The sequence below is a fragment of the Colossoma macropomum genome, unplaced genomic scaffold (assembly GCF_904425465.1).
Source record: "Colossoma macropomum unplaced genomic scaffold, Colossoma_macropomum, whole genome shotgun sequence".
Classification (NCBI taxonomy): Eukaryota; Metazoa; Chordata; class Actinopteri; order Characiformes; family Serrasalmidae; genus Colossoma; species Colossoma macropomum.
Genome location: NW_023494796.1, coordinates 10,237,583 through 10,254,758, shown reverse-complemented (window position 1 = coordinate 10,254,758; position 17,176 = coordinate 10,237,583). Strand labels below are relative to the sequence as shown.

General features: G+C 40.0%; 1 protein-coding gene across 1 annotated transcript; it reads right to left on the bottom strand.

The window, feature by feature from the left end:
* Nucleotides 1-9,544: 9,544 nt before the first annotated feature.
* On the bottom strand, nt 9,545-13,474 carry LOC118816515 (C-type lectin domain family 4 member M-like; the record flags this gene model as incomplete). Its single annotated transcript, XM_036582932.1, has 3 exons — nt 9,545-9,559; nt 10,214-10,350; nt 12,793-13,474. Coding segments are annotated over 3 exons (834 nt in total), but the record flags the coding sequence as incomplete, so codon positions are not given.
* Between the last annotated feature and the right edge of the window lie 3,702 nt (nt 13,475-17,176).

The window sequence follows — 17,176 nt, the reverse complement described above, 5'->3', positions numbered from 1 at the left end:
GGACAAAAAATAAACGTACAAAAAAAGTACAAAAAACACAGCTAATGCAGAAGCATCTCATACACTATAACAGTGTTTAAATATGTTATTTTAGGAAAATAATCAAACTACACCATCACATCATTCTACTATCTTAAAGAAGCGAAGATGTTTTATCTAACATTTTGTTATTGCATGCTGTGCCATTGGCTCAAGTGCCTCTGACTCTGTTGTTTTATTGGCTCCTACCCTAAATTTCAGTTTGAAGGGTATGCTTCATGCAAATGATATGTAAATGAGGTGCTAGTAGGCGGGGGCTTTATTTCTACCATTATTATGGCAGGCATTTGGGATCAAAACATGTGGGAAACTCGTATCACACATAACATGTTAATATGTAAATATTAGTGAATATTGGTGCAATATGGCGCATGGACATAAAGAATATTTGTTTGTTAACACATTTTGAACATAGGTTTTGTACATATTAACATGTTAAGTGTATTTGGATTTTGTTGCTGTTGGGAAACCTTTGTGATCTATGGTGCTTTACCGCCACCTACTGGTGTGGTGTTTTTAATTTATTTTCAAATATACTCTGAACAATGTCTTTTGGAAGAAATACTTTTTATAAGCATAAAAACATTGTATTGTTGAACAGCTTAAAACATATAATAATTATATATCTTAATTAAGTTAGTATTATTATTAGTTGTACATATTGTTATATATATATATATATATATATATATATATATATATATATATATATATATAGTCATGTCTCCCCCTCTTCTGGGGGGGGACTCTCCCAGGCTCCGCCCACTCTCTGCCTCTTCCTCACACCTGCAGCTTGTTTTTGATTAATAAAGACTGCTACAAATACTTTTTTGTTTGCACTGTGTGTTTGCAAAGTCTTGGCTCCTGTGTTTCTGACCTGAGTTCTGAGTCTGTTTCATGTGTTTGCTGTTCCCTGGTTTTGCTTGTCTCTTTGTTTTTTCTGGTTATGGATCTGCATATTTTTCTGCCTGCCTGTGTGTTGACCCCTGCTTGCTACGACAGCTCTTAATAAAGTCACTTCACACTTGCAACCTGCCTCAATATAATTTGAGGCCTCCCATTGACATGTAAACATATTAAAGTGCATGTTTAAACATGTTTTGATCCAAATGGCTTTTAATAAAATCTTTGCGTGCTTTTATATCCTACAAACGTTTCAAACAAAAGTGGAGTAGTTTATACATCAATAAAGGTGGTCAAATCTGCGCTCTTTTTTTACTCAGCTTAAATAAGGGCCATTAAGGGTCAGTGTGCAGCATATACACTATATTTGCAAAAGTATTCACTCGTCTGCCTTCACACACATATGAACTTGAGTGACATCCCATTCTTAATCCATAGAGTTTAATAAGATGTCGGCCCACCCTTTCCAGCTATAACAGCTTCAACTCTTCTGGGAAGGCTTTCCACAAGGTTTAGGAGTGTGTTTATGGGAATTTTTGACCATTCTTCCAGAAGCACATTTGTGAGGTCAGACACTGATGTTGGACAAGAAGGCCTGGCTTGCAGTCTCCGCTCTAATTCATCCCAAAGGTGTTCTATCGGGTTGAGGTCAGGACTCTGTGCACTGGTGCGCAGTCATGTTGGAACAGGAAGGGGCCATCCCCAAAATGTTCCCACAAAGTTGGAAGCATGAAATTGTCCAAAATCTCTTGGGTCTGCTGAAGCATTAAGAGTTCCTTTCACTGGAACTAAGGGGCTGAGCCCAACTCCTGAAAAACAACCCCCTCCACCAAACTTTACACTTGGCACAATGCAGTCAGACAAGTACCGTTCTCCTGGCAACCGCCAAACCCAGACTCGTCCAATGGATTGCCAGATGGAGAAGCGTGATTCCTCACTCCAGAGAACACGTCTCCACTGCTCTAGAGTCCAGTGGTGGCGCTTTACACCACTGTATTCGACGCTTTGCATTGCGCTTGGTGATGTAAGGCTTGGATGCAGCTGCTCAGCCATGGAAACCCATTCCATGAAGTTCTCTATGCTGTTCTTGAGCTAATCTGAAGGACACATGAAGTTTGGAGGTCTGTAATGATTGACTCTGCAGAAAGTTGGTGACCTCTGCGCGCTATGTGCCTCAGCATCCGCTGACCCCGCCCTGTCATTTTACGTGGCCTCTCACTTCATGGCTGAGTTGCTGTCATTCCCAATCGCTTCCACTTTGTTATAATACCACTGACAGTGGACTGTGGAACATTTAGTAGTGAGGAAATATCACGACTGGACTTGTTGCACAGGTGGCGTCCTATCACGGTACCACGCTGGAATTCACTGAGCTCCTGAGAGCGACTCATTATTTCACAAATGTTTGTAGAAGCAGTCTGCATGCCTAGGTGCTTGATTGTATACACATGTGGCCATGGAAGTGATTGGAACACCTGACTTCAATTATTTGGATGGGTGAGTGAATACTTTTGGACATATAGTGTACATATGTATATGCCTACACCACTGGTACAGTCATATGCAACTGTAGTCGATCCTGTTGTTAAACTAAAACTTGATAAAACGTGAAATATATCAACTCTCTTGTGTGATCAAGGGAGGGATCTCTAACCTTAGGGTTGTGATGAAACATTGTGTTGAAGACTTGTCAGTGGGGTGGTACCATCAAGGGTATGTCTGCAGTACTTTTAGTTATGTATTCCATTAAAATGATTCAGCCGCTTATCCTGCTGGGTTGCGGGGGGTGCTGGAGCCTATCCCACCGGTTACTGGGATAAGCCACCCCCTGGACAAGCCACCAGTCTATTGCAAGGCAGACACACACATACTCACACCTACGGCAGTTCAGTATCTCCCATTCGCCTTTTTTGTGGACTGTGGGAGGAAACCTGAGCATCTGGAAGGTACCCCTACAGACAACATGCAAACTCCACACAGGACCGATCCTGGTTGCCCGGCTGAGGAATCAAACCCAGTCCCTTCTTGCTGTGAGGTGCTATCCACTGCACTGCCCTCCATTAAAATTATATTTTATAAGTTTCATTGACTCTACACAGCTTGTCTTGACTCCAGGCTTTTTATTGTTGTTTCTCATCGGTTTCTGCCCTGTTACCCCTTGGGGGAAAATAAATAAATAAATAAATAAATAAATAAATAAATAAATAAATCACAAACTGCCTGAAGACCAGTGTGGAATTTTTTGTTTTGTTTTACCATCTTTTACATTTGATTTTTTTTCTTTGTGCTTTCAGGTTCTGGTGGAAGGGGGAGCCCAATGGAAGGAATGAGGACTGTGCTCTAACTGGTTATAGAGGTGCTGCATCTGATAGTGTATCAACCTGGGCTGATTATCCCTGTAATCACCTTGTAGTTGGGATCTGTAAGAGAATGCTTAACAGCAAGTGACTGGTAGGTATCACTGGAAATTATGTGAAAAACAGGACTCTGCAATCAGTAATACATGCATTAAACTGCCTCAATTATTAAAATGTTTTAATAACTGGGAGATATGGTGACTTCTTATGTATGAGAAAATGTACAGACAAAACAAAAAGTTTGTCAAAAGTTTGAATCCTGCTTATGCCACGCCCATCCATTGTAAGTGCACTCCAGTGGTTTAGTCCGTTAAGAAAAAAAAGTACTATGAATCTGCGCCAGCCCAGCACACAGTCAACAAATAAGACTAGCATGCCATGCTAAGATTTATCACAATTAACATTCACAGGAGTTTTCAATTAGTACTTTCAAACTGATCTGGTAGGAGTGTGTAAACTGAAGCGTAATAGTTTAACAACCTGAAAAAAGCTTGATTTGAGGTCAACCACCCTAAACTATTGTAAATATCATCTATAATATGAATAAAAATAGAAAATAACACTATCAGACTTAATGTTCACAGTTATCCAGCACAAAAGTGGACGTATTTATTTTACATGCACACTGACATAAACAAACGCTACGATTATTCCATGTTCCGTTTAAACATATATTACTCTGTGTTTTTGTTTTAGACGACTGACAACGGCCAAAAAATAAACAGTACAAAAAACACCTCATACACTATAACAGTGTTTAAATATGTTTAAGGAAAATCAAACTACACCATCACATCATTCTACAATCTTAAAAAACATTTTGTCATTGCATGCTGTGCCATTGGCTCATGCATCTCTGACTTTTTTTATTGAGTCAAGTAAACTAAAACTTGATAAAACCTGAAATATATAAAGTATCTTGTGTGATCAATGGAGGGACCTCTAACCTTAAGGTTGTGAAGAAAAATTGTGTTCAAGACTTGTCAGTGGGGTGGTACCATCAAGGGTATGTCTGCAGTACTTTTAGTTAGGGAACATACTTAAACTGTATTTCATTGAAATGATTCAGCCGCTTTACAACAGTCTAACAAATGCATGTTACAGCACTTCAAGGTCCACAGTAGAATACCACACTAATGGTCAGTTTTCAGGCCTTTTAAGGAATGAGGTATGAACAGCATAGTGGTATTCATAGATTCTCCATTACTGAGGGTCATGGATACAGCTGTGCCAGCTACCACTGCATTACTGTGCATTTTAAGATCTGTTGAGAGTGGGGCATTGGGAGATGACAGACTGAGACGGCAGACCGCGCTGTTGCAGACAGATACATCTCACCTCTCTTGACTCTTTTTGTTGGCCCAGAAAAAAAACTTACATCAGTGTTGTTTCTTTGAACGTATATTTTCATTGTTTGTACCTTGTTAAACAAAAATGTACCTGCACACTAGAGTCACTGGGGCTGTACTCCTTTGGTCACTGGGGTGATACCTTCAAGGGTAAGTTAGGTAACGTAATTATACCTTAATTAAGTTGCATAGACCCAATATACCCTTTACATTTATGTAGTTTCTAGCTTGAATTAATTGTGCCTTTTTTCTGACTATGTATAGTAACTGGGATCTAACTTACTACCTTCTCTGGACTAAACAGACAAGAAACTCAAACATGAGACAGGTTCAAACATGAGACAGGTTCATTACTGCCCTCTGGTGGAGTATAGAGAACAAAGTTTTATAGAATAGACTAGTTTTGAGGATGCATTATGTTGCTAATCTGCCTATTAAATATTTCATTTAATATTAGATTTTTTCAATTAGAATATACAAAAATATGATAATTCTGACACATTTCTATTCAGACAATTTTTAGTAAAAAGTTTCTGAACTCTCTCTCTCTCCAATCAATTCACTCAGCCAGATGAAATAATAATCAAAGAGATTTATAGGAGATTAAGACTTTTATGCACATTGAATTAGATGAAACTACTATTCCAGGACAACCACAATATAAACATGTAATGTCATGTATCTGCAGAAGCCAATCACAACAGTCATACTGCTACCATGGTATAGGTTTGAGGTTTTTCTTACCTTTTATCTCTACATATTTCTCCTATCATTAAATCAACAGATAACATACTAATGCAATTAAAGAATAATAATTGTCTGATAATTATGAACTGTATCATAGTTGACTGTTGTTCCCTCACATGAGCAATTCAGCTTAATATTCTCTTCTCACAAATCCAAACAAACTGGTCATTACAGGAATGATCAGCCTAGTTCTGTAAAGGATCAGAGATATGGCCAATAACAACACAGTCCTCATCTCCTGTAATTGTCAGGTTACCCACTGTCCCAGAAACTGAAAGAGACAATCAGACAATCCAGTGTGTTTATCAGAGCAATGAGGCGTAGGAGTCAGGAGTTCAGCTCAGTGGTCCCTTGCTCAGTGGTCAGTGCTGAGCCATCCATCCATTTCCAGACACCCTCTGTCTCGGTCAGTTAGACCAATCCAAGCTTTCTGGTCTCATCTCACTATTTGATTGTTCAAATGTGATAACTGGTAACACATGTGAGGCACATTAGAGTTTAAACTATTCCTAATCATTCTAAAACTCCACAGACCATTTAGAGGCAGTCAATCTCTCTCACCTGTTCTTCTCTGCTGTTTATGATCAGCAGGTCTGCTCCTCTCTCTCTGCAGTCCTGTCTGCTCTCACTCCAGCTCTTCTTCTCAGTAGAGATGTAGTAAATACTGGAGTAGGTCCATCCCTGCTGGTGTGCTTAATTTCAATATAATTTCCAAACAGTCAGAGTAAACGGAGACTTTAAATTCCAATAAAGTAAAACATTCATGTTCTATCTGTTTGAAAGGAGATAGGCTGGTTACAGTGTTTCATAAAACAGAAAAGACCAGATGTATTTACACCATATGGCCAAAAGTATGTGGACACCCCTCCTTGTTATTGCGTTGTTTCAACTCCTCCCATTCCTAAGAAGGATATAAAATCAAGCACATACTGGTAAAAGTTTGGGGAAGACCCTTTCCTGTTCCAGCATGACCCTGTGCACAAAGCAAGGTCCATAAAGATAGGTTTGATGAGTTTGGTGTGAAGGAACTCCACTGAAAACCTTTGAGATCAATTGGAGCATTGATTGTAAGTCAGGCCTTCCCATGCAACATCAGTGCCTGACCTCACAAAACCAGTCTTTTGACAGGATGGGCACAAATCTGCAAAGAGAGAGCCAACTCCATATTAATGTGCATGGTTTTGGAACAGGAAGTCCAAGAAGCTCATATGGGTGATCATCAGGTGTCTACATTCTTTTGGCATCAAATGGTTGTTCCCAAATCACACCAGGCAGCAGGACGCTGTGGAGGACATCATTTAAATGCCTAATTGTCCTTTCAAGCTGTAGGTCAGGTGTTTCTTCAGCTAATCTGTGTGTGAGGGAAGGACGCTGCACCGCTTCACCCAGCATGGCACAAATCTTTGAGAGAGTTTCCTCTTCCCTGGAGACCGGGAGGGTCCTCACCCAGGTCGTCTGTGCTTTGGAGTGACTTGCTGCTTTCCTTCTCCGTTTTTGGGAGTGCATGCTCTTCTCCTGGACTTCTGGGCCAAGTTCTTCGCAGCTTCTTCTCATCCTCCACCAGCCTCGTCTTCCTCCACGCCAAGCCCCTCTCAGTGCTGCCTACCTGGCACCCCTTCAGATCCATGCAACTGGGAACAACCTCTCATTGCTGCTTCTCTCTGCAGTTCTGACACCATTGCAGCATAGGGGGAACCCTGTTTATAATGCAGCTTTTCTAGAACTCTGCACAGCAAAAAGAATACAGGGAGAAAACTGCCTCTCAGTGTAGCTCACAACTGTTACTGTAAGCGCTCCCACTCTAGTGTTGTAACTGTTCTATGCAAACAGGAAGCTTAAAAACACACAACTAAAGGCAAGTCTAGATAATGTTCGTTGGTTTGCTGTAAGACTGTTTTACAGAACCTTATTTGTTACAGATCCATTCACATCTCACACCAGGGCTACTGTGGTGAGATTTGTGGAAGTAGAAGCAAGTATGCCAGTAGGTAGAAAAATATCAGTTATGGGTCGTTGGACCATATTCGAAAGGGTTAACTGTTTGCCTGCAAGAGCAAGATTAACCAAATTAGAAAGAAAACACAGATTTAGATTAACTGGGTCTCTGACCTTAGTCACTATTCAAAACAATCAATGTAGTTAGAGGGAAATTTCAAAGAGAAAAAAAGTTAGGAGTACCTATTAGCAACCCACTTTGGTGAGCTTACCTTCCCTCATTTTCAGTTCCTTCAGAAAATGAAGATGTGCTGCTCTTTCTCCTTCAGTGACTGTGGCTGCACCTGGAACTAACAGTGTGCAGGTATACACATATATGATATGTATTCCTGGCTCTTATGGAAACAAGTTATAGTGGTTCTCCATTTTTGGGAAAAAAAAAAACAATTGTATTCTGAATAAAAGTAATCAGAAAAATTCATATGGATGCTATCAGATATTCATCTGAGGTTCAGCATTTTTCACCTAATCATATGACATGTAGTTTAGCAAGACTTGCTCAGATAGAGACTATGGCTCATTTCCTTTCCTTTAATCCTTTAGTTCTCCATCTGTGGTCAGTGTCTGCCCACATGACCTCTGTTGCCAGACAGTTTTAGGTTGACGGTAAGACCTGCTGAGGTTTCCCAGATTGCACCATACTGTCTGAGCAAGCGATTCCAAGCATTTTTTTTTTCCCTCTGTACAGAAAATAGGAGTTATTGTTAATGTTCTGTCCTCCATTTAATATATGGTCAGTGGGGGTTCTCTGGTGGTCCCTCAAACCAAACCTATTTAATCAGTTCTTCTCATATTCATACTAACACATCATCACAATAAGCTTCAAACAGTGGTCACTGGTGGTCAGTGATATTTATGGACTTCACACTGATACACCTCTGATAATGGTCACTGGTGTTAACTCATTTCAACATTCACTGTGATGCGCTCCTAACAGTACTGACTGGTTTTCATAGATCTATTTGTCAATGTTACTCTGATAGGCCTTTAACAGCAGTCCTCATTTACCACTGGTTAATCTAAATACTTCTATCCAATGACAGGCTGGTTTCTTCTCTATTTTCTTCTATATTCATTATTGTGTATTCGTATTTGTGTAATTGTAAAAATCCCATCTTCTATTCATATTACTCTCGTTTTATTATTGTTTTGCTATCCGGTGTCTGACCAGAGGAGGTTAGGTTCCCCTTTTGAGTTGTGGTTCCTCTAATGGTTTCTTCCTTTTGCTCTTAGGGAGTTTCCTGTTGATCAATCTGGAACGAGAGACCAAAACAGAGCAGAAAGGAAAAAAAAAAACACAATGAGAAACAACCGAGTTCTTGAAGTTCTTCATTAAACTGGAGAACTTACTTGAGCACTGATCAGTAAAGTAAGCAAACCTCATGTGAGCAACAACACAGTTTCCACAAACTCATTTATAAAGATTCTCTTTGCTGAAGTTTATAAATTGAACAGCAATGAATTCATGCATACCGTAAAACATTTTCTTTAATCATTTTAATGAGTTGTGAAGAATGATGTTGTTGTGTGGAATGTGAACAAGTATTTCTTCCAGAAGGAAAAAGTAGTATGTTAACAGGGTTTATTGAAAATGTGACCAATATATGGAAAGTTATTTATTAAACTGAGATGTTTATAAGTAAAATTCTAAAGGTTTTTACAGTACATTTAAGGAATATGTGGCACTGCATGATGTTATTTTAGTCATTGTCTGTAAATTCACAGGAAGCATAATCAAGTCTGCAAAAACTAAAGAAGGTCTATTAAAAATGGAAAAGACTTTTTACAGTGTAGATGTTACAAAAATACTTTTCTGGAGAGAATAATTAGATGAAACTATTATTGCAGAAAATGATTATAGAAGCAAGAAATATATCCCAGCATGTTATGTATGTGCAGAAGTCAATACCAGTCATATTGTTGGTCATCTTACATTTTATCTCTACACATCAGTACATTAAAGCAATGAAAGACTGATAATTATTCACTAAATTGATTTTAATGATGTAAACATGAACAATTCAGCTAAATATTCTCTTCTCACAAATCCAAGCAAACCGGCGATTACAGGGATAATCAGCCCAGTTCTGTAAAGGATCAGACGTATGGCCAGTAACAACACAGTCCTCATCTGCTCCCTTACTGTTGGGTTCATTACGTCCCCAGAACCTGAAAGAGAGAATCAGAGAATCCACTGTGTTTATCAGAGCAGTGAGGAGTCACCCTGCGTTCACACCACCACCGATATTTCACCTCTTTTCGTCTAAATAATTGGTCACTCAACGCCTGTGGGTGTTTCTGAACCTGAGCTGGTTCCCATGGTTTTACTGACATCAAGTAAATTCAAGTAAATGCAATGACACTCTGTACTTTACTGGCTAGTGGCTACAGAGCACAGAGAGACATCTATATGACTGCAGATCAGATGCTTTCCCACCCAGTACTTACCATCAAACTCATTCAACCAACTGGATCATCCTTCAGGTGCTGAGAGCTTTTACTAAACGGCCGTATTAAGGAATTTGCTTCCAGCTGCAGTGCACAAACCAGCAGGAATTTACAACCCCAGTTCCAAAAAAATGCAGTGATCTCCTACCTAGTGGTCAGTGCTGAGCCGTCCACCCATTTCCAGACCCTCTCTGTGTCTTGGTCAGACAGACCAATCCAAGCTCTCTGACCTCTTCTTAACATTTCAGTGAAGTCCTGTTGAAGTGTGATAACAGGTTACACATGTGAAGCACATTAGAGTTTAGACTATACCTAATCATTCTAAACCTCCAGTGTCCATTTAGAAGCAGTCAAACAGAGTAAAAACTCCCTCACCTGCTCATCTCGGCTGTTTATGATCAGCAGGTCTGCTCCTCTCTGTCTGCAGTCCTGTCTGCTCTCACTCCAGCTCTTCTTCTCAGTAGAGATGTAGTAAACACTGGAGCTGAAGTAGATCCATCCTCGCAGGCTGGCTTTATTTATACATAGTTTCCAAAGGTAACATTAGTCAGACTAAATGGGAAAACTTTAAAACTGCAACATACAATGTTAATGTTATTATGTTAATATTGTCTGTTCCCTGTTGTGTTTTAAATAAAATATAGAATGTCTTTTACAGGCTTCAAATGTCCATACACTATATTTCCAAAAGTATTCGCTCATCCATCTAAATCATTGAATTCAGGTGTTCCATTCACTTCCATGACCACAGGTGTATAAAACCAAGCACCTAGGCATGCAGACTGCTTCTACAAACATTAGTGAAAGAATGAGTCGCTCTCAGAAGCTCAGTGAATTCCAGCGTGGTACCGTGATAGGATGCCACCTGTGCAACAAATCCAGTTGTGAAATTTCCTCACTACTAAATATTCCACAGTCAACTCTCAGTGGTATTATAACAAAGTGGAAGCGATTGGGAACGACAGCAACTCAGCCACGAAGTGACAAGGCGGGGTCAGCGGATGCTGAGGCACATAGTGCGCAGAGGTTGCCAACTTTCTGCAGAGTCAATCACTACAGACCTCCAAACTTCATGTGTCCTTCAGATTAGCTCAAGAACAGCATAGAGAGCTTCATGGAATGGGTTTCCATGGCTGAGCAGCTGTATCCAAGCCTTACATCACCAGGTGCAATGCAAAGCGTTGAATGCAGTGGTGTAAAGCGCCGCCACTGGACTCTAGAGCAGTGGAGACTTGTTCTCTGGAGTGACGAATCATGTTTCTCCGTCTGGCAATCCATTGGACGAGTCTGGGTTTGGCGGTTGCCAGAACGGTACTTGTCTGACTGCATTGTGCCAAGTGTAAAGTTTGGTGGAGGGGGGATTATGGTGTAGGGTTGTTTTTCACGAGTTCCTTAGTTCCAGTGAAAGGAACTCTTAATGCTTCAGCAGACCAAGAGATTTTGGACAATTTCATTCTCCCAACTGTTTGGGGATGCTCCCTTCCTGTTCCAACATGACTGCGCACCAGTGCACAAAGAAAGGTCCATAAAGACATGGATGAGCGAGTTTGGTGTGGAAGAAGTTGACTGGCCTGCACAGAGTCCTGACCTCAACCAGATAGAACACCTTTGAGATGAATTAGAGCGGAGACTGCGAGCCAGGCCTTCTCGTCCAACATCAGTGTCTAACCTCACAAATGGGTTTCTGGAAGAATGGTCAAAAATTTCCATAAACACATTCCTAACCCTTGTGGAAAGCCTTCCCAAAAGAGGTGACTGTTATAGCTGCAAAGGGTGGGCCAACATCATATTAAACCCTTTGGATTAAGAATGGCATGTCACTCAAGTTCATATGTGTGTGACAGCAGACGAGCGAATACTTTTGGCAATGTAGTGTATTTAATAAAGGAAAGGCCCAAAAATCTTCATGTGAATCACCATTATCTTAGCACTAACATAATAGAATCTCATAGGGGCGCTAGCTGATTTTAGCAGTATTGTAGAGGTTTTATTTTCCTTGTTTTAACCAAGTTTTGACATTTGTCGCCCAAACTGAAGGCCTAGTTCTATAGTCTTGGTTCGCCAGTGGGCACATATGCCTTTATCTCAGGGTTCGTCCAGATTCTAATGATGACCTACAAAATAAGAGGTCTAATTATTGTAAGCTCTCCTGTGCATCTTTTTCCTGATTTCTTTGACAACCCAAACTTAGATGTCCAAAATCATTGACAGTCAGTGCCTTTTTGTATGCAATTGTGTTATTTACATCACCACCTACAATTTCCCTAGCTGTTGTAGCTAGAGATGGCATATTGGTGTTGATGATATTGGTGTTGTGTTGTTATTAGAAGAAAATGCTGAGTCATAAAGCAGAGGGAAATTCAATCCTGTAATAAATCTTTCCTAAAAGGACACAAACACTCACTCTGATGTGATATCTGTATATATGTTTCTTTCTGACGGGTTGCAGTGTGTTAGTAGAGTAAACAGTTTGTACTAGTAGAAAGAAATATTGAATCAGTATTGGTTGAAACTCAAAGTTTCAGTGTTGGAAACAGAAATCATGTAGAGATGATTTTTTTAGTCTACTTATCCCATTCCCATAGAAAAACCTGCACAGTTTGTCTCCCTTCATGCTCATGTCAGATTTAAATGTGTCTACTTACCCAAATAGGAAAGTTTCCGCTGAAGACCATCCTTCTCTACAGTCAGGCTTTTGTAGTTGGTCTCTAAGTGGTCTTTCTCTATAGCCAGGTTGGTGTAAATGGTCTGTAACTGGTCTCTCTCTATAGTCAGGTTGGTGCAACTGGTCAGGAATGGGTCTCTCTCTATAGTCAGGTTGGTGTAACTGGTCTGTAACCGGTCTCTCTCTATAGTCAGGTTGGTGTAACTGGTCTGTAACTGGTCTCTCTCTATAGTCAGGTTGGTGAAACTTTTCTGTAACTGGTCTCTCTCTATAGTCAGATTGGTAAAACTGGTCTGTAACTGGTCTCTCTCTATAGTCAGGTTTGTTAAACTTTTCTGTAACTGGTCTCTTTCTGTAGACAGATTGGTGAAACTGCTCAGTAACTGGTCTCTCTCTATAGTCAGGTTGGTGAAACTGTTCAGTAACTGGTCTCTCTCTATAATCAGGTTGGTGTAACTGGTCTGTAACTGGTCTCTCTCTATAGTCAGGTTGGTGTAACTGGTCAGTAATTGGTTTCTTTCTATAGTCAGGTTGGTGTAACTGGTCAGTAACTGGTCTCTTTCTATAGTCAGGTTGGTGTAACTGGTCTGTAACTGGTCTCTCTCTATAGTCAGGTTGGTGTAACTGGTCAGTAATTGGTTTCTTTCTATAGTCAGGTTGTTGTAACTGGTCAGTAACTGGTCTCTTTCTATAGTCACGTTGGTGTAACTGGTCAGTAACTGGTCTCTCTCTGTAGTCAGGTCGGTGTTACTGGTCAGTAACTGGTCTCTGTCTATAGTTAGGTTGGTGTAACTGGTCAGTAACTGGTCTCTCTCTATAGTCAAGTTGGTGTAACTGGTCAGTAACTGGTCTCTCTCTATAGTCGGGTTGGTGTAACTGGTCGGTAACTGGTCTCTCTCTATAGTCAGGTTGGTGTAACTGGTCGGTAACTGGTCTCTCTCTCTAGTCAGGTTGGTGTAGCTGGTTGGTAACTGGTCTCTCTCTATAGTCAGGTTGGTGTAACTGGTCTGTAACTTATCCCACTCTCTAGTCAGGTTGGTGTAACTGGTCTGTAACTTATCCCACTCTGCAGTCAGCTTGTTCAACTTGATCCACAGCACTGTGGTGGCAGCCAGAAGGAGAACACACAGCAGCCCCAGACACACTGCAGCCCACCTGCAGCTTCTGCTCCCAGTTGTGTCATATCCTGGAACAAGACAGCATCACACTCATCCACAGAGTGTTCACATACTAAACCTTCAGAGAATAACTACACTTGCAGGAGAGAGAAACTGAAAGAGAGAGAGGGCATGATGGGCACCTGAGCTCTGAGATTCCCATCTGTTTCTTGTTCTTGTTCTTCGGGTCCAGGTACGTCCTCCTTTCACCTGGATTTCACCTGTGACGCTCTTGTCATCATCTGTCTCAGATTTTCTATCTGCAGTGTTTCCTGAACCTACATACATATGCTCATTCATCTCCATTCTGCTCGCTGCAGTGGTCCAGGTCAGCTCCAAATGTGAGTGTGTTGTTTTATACATGAACTGTGGACAGGAAGTTGAGCAGGAAACCACAGAGGGACGTGTACTGTGGAGCCTTTGCACAGAAAACACTGACAATTTTAATTCTCTTTGACTCATCACATTATTATGGTGTCATTTCTCTTTTTTCACTAGAAAAAAGTCTTAATATAGGGTTAACTTCCTTGTCTCCCGCATGCTTCTTCCTCTTGAAATTCCTGCTTCCACTTTCACAAGGCTGAAAGTACCCCTAGTAAATATGAATGAGTAAAGCATAGAAAAAAATGACAAAAATCACAAAAAGCCAACATTTACAATACTTGGCATTTATCAGAAGGCCTAGCGTTATTGTTTTTCTCACAAAATTGGTACCACCCATTGGAAATCAAAAAATGATTGGCTGATTCCCTTCACGTTGTAATTCTGCAGTGAACCTAATGTGTTAGGCCTTTTCGTTAGCTCTTGAAATCGTAGCCGATAGGAAAATTTGCTTTGCAATATCTACCTAGGTACCACAAGAAAAAGGTTCTGAAAGTTGTGGGCTTTGAAGAATTTAAGCCTTTTGTTTCCATCTAAAATTTAACAATGGAACGAGGGTAGTGGGCATCATTGTCATGCATGTGTAAACCACATCACTTATACCAGCACCAGCCAGCATTACCACAGCCTGTTAATGGCGAGCCTGACCACTTCCTATTTCTCCTGTTATACCAAAAACATGACTGCAAAATGCCAGAGGGCATCCATAAGCGAATACTCAATGAATGATGGTGAATGAAGTTAAACAGCTAAAAACCAAAAAATTAAACAAATTTCCAAGCATTTGTGCAAGATATTCCTGTGATTTGGTAGGAGTAGGACTGTGAAAAAAAAATTGTCTTAAGAATGTTTGGTGAATGAAGCCCCATGTTTTGTTCTCTTGGAACAAATTCAATTACTTAATTGTTTCTCTCCCTGGTAGTTACTGAAAGCTCTCTGTGTGTCTGAGAGGGAAACAAAAGTTGTCTTTTTCACACTGATCTAAAATCAGTTAACTTCAACCAAAACCCTCTTTAGATCTGTGACGAAATGTCCTCATTTCCTTTTTCCACATCAGTGTATCAAAAGCAATTTCCCTCCATAACAAAGCATTTCACAGGAGAGGCACAGACCACGTCCAGTCTGTCGAGCTGCTTCCGGATTATGTAAGGTTAAAGTGCTACAGTGTTCAGGTGTATTACAAAGATAAAAATGGACATTCAAAACGAACCTCTTCAGGACCAGAAAAGAGAAACAAAACGTCTTACTCATGGGCAGGACAGGGTCAACACAGAGGTAAGTACTCACCCACACATCCCCATAAAAAGGCCCAAATCAAAAGAGAATGGATGTTTTTATTTACTTGTGTTGATCTTGCTCTTCTGTTAAGTGTGTATTTGTGCATGTTTAATGTTTAGGAGTGTGTTCAGAATAAGAGTCCTTATCAGAACAATCTATGAATAAATGCCAAAGAACTAATAACCTAAACTAACATTTCAAAAGCATTTCTTGAACACGCTACATTATTCTCAATAGCAATGTCTGTTATTTTGTAAATAAGATTTATGTAATCACAATCTTACCTTCAGACCACCGTTCATTTGTTTAGTGAGAACCCGGGTACAGGTGGCGTGTTCCCACCGACGGCGTGTTATAGTTGAAGTCAAACTGACGCATATTAATCCAATTGATCATGAAGACGTAAAGATGGAGTGAGTTTTATTTTGTCATCTAATAAATGCTGTTTACAGCAGAGGTGGTGCCAGGAATGCTTTTTGCAGGGGTGCTACATGGGTGCAGAAACATATGAAGGAAGTGCTGTAGCATGTAACAAGGGGGTGCTAAACCTATGGTTGTTGCAGTGGCAATATGTGGACACCGGGAGTTGGGGGGGGGGGATTTGATGATAGTGCAGAGAAGTTTCAATATTAAGGCTGTTTCCACACCTAGCTTGTTTGCTAAAGTCTGAACCAGAGTTTGGATTGTTGTATTGCTTTTTTTGGTTTGGTTGTTTTCACACTGCAACAGCTAAAATGTACCAAATTACACACCAGTGTTTGTTTATCGGTCAGAAGGTTTGCAGGGGCACAAGCGCTCTATTACTCATACATTTACCACCATCTGGGCCAAAAAATGACGACTTTGCATGAAAATGAGAAGCTTAACATCTATGCGCACGACAGTTAAAGCAATAATAATAAACCTTGTTTGATATCTGCTTCTTTATGAATGGTTTGTCAGTATGAATGTAACCTGACGCTGTGTCCTGGACTGGCTTACATATTTAAGTATATGTTTTTCATTATAGCTTATTTTTGTACTCGTTCATGATACAGTAAGTTCCACGTTATCTGCAGACATCAAGTTACTGTTCACAGGTTTTTTGGCAGCTTATTCACTGCAAATTCCTATACAGACACAGGTCAAAGCACTGTAGTTTAATCTGTGATGGTTTTGGGGAACTGTTGTTAGTTGGATGTTCGTTAGTTTTTTGAACCATCAAACTCTGTTGGCTCAGCTGTGACTTGCGTCTTTGTTCAGGAAACACACCCCTAATTGTGTATGTATTGTGTCTCATTCAAAAAGCAGTCTGGACTGAAACACTTACTGTAACTTCAGGGTGATTGTGCGGGGCTAAACTGCTGTAGAATATACAGCCATATGCAAAAATTCAGAGCTCCTGGTCAAATTCCCCTTTTTAAGTGAAAATAATTGCACATCCTCTACAGAGAAAACACTTTGGCGCATTTATATTTCCAAATACTGTTCATTTGCTGAAGTTTACATAAAAAACAAACATAAAATGGGGCCTGTGCATAAGTTGTGGCACGTTATGTTATGTGACATCAGAAAAACAAAGAATTTTAAATGTTTTTTTTTTTCAAGCTTAGTTTTCATATTTGGACTGTTATATGTTGAAATGTCTAAATTTTTGCATTTTATATCAAACCTTTTTAAGTTATAAAACGCAAGGAAACATCTTCTGTGATATAAGCCTTTTCATTTCTGAAATATAAAGAATAAAGCATGCACCCTCCCTACAAGCCAGTCTTTCTAGATAGAATCAAAATATCAATGAAATACACAACTTTTATGGTAAATATATAAAAAAAACAACAATAACAACAAAAAAAAAAAGTAGGAGTATTTCTTCTT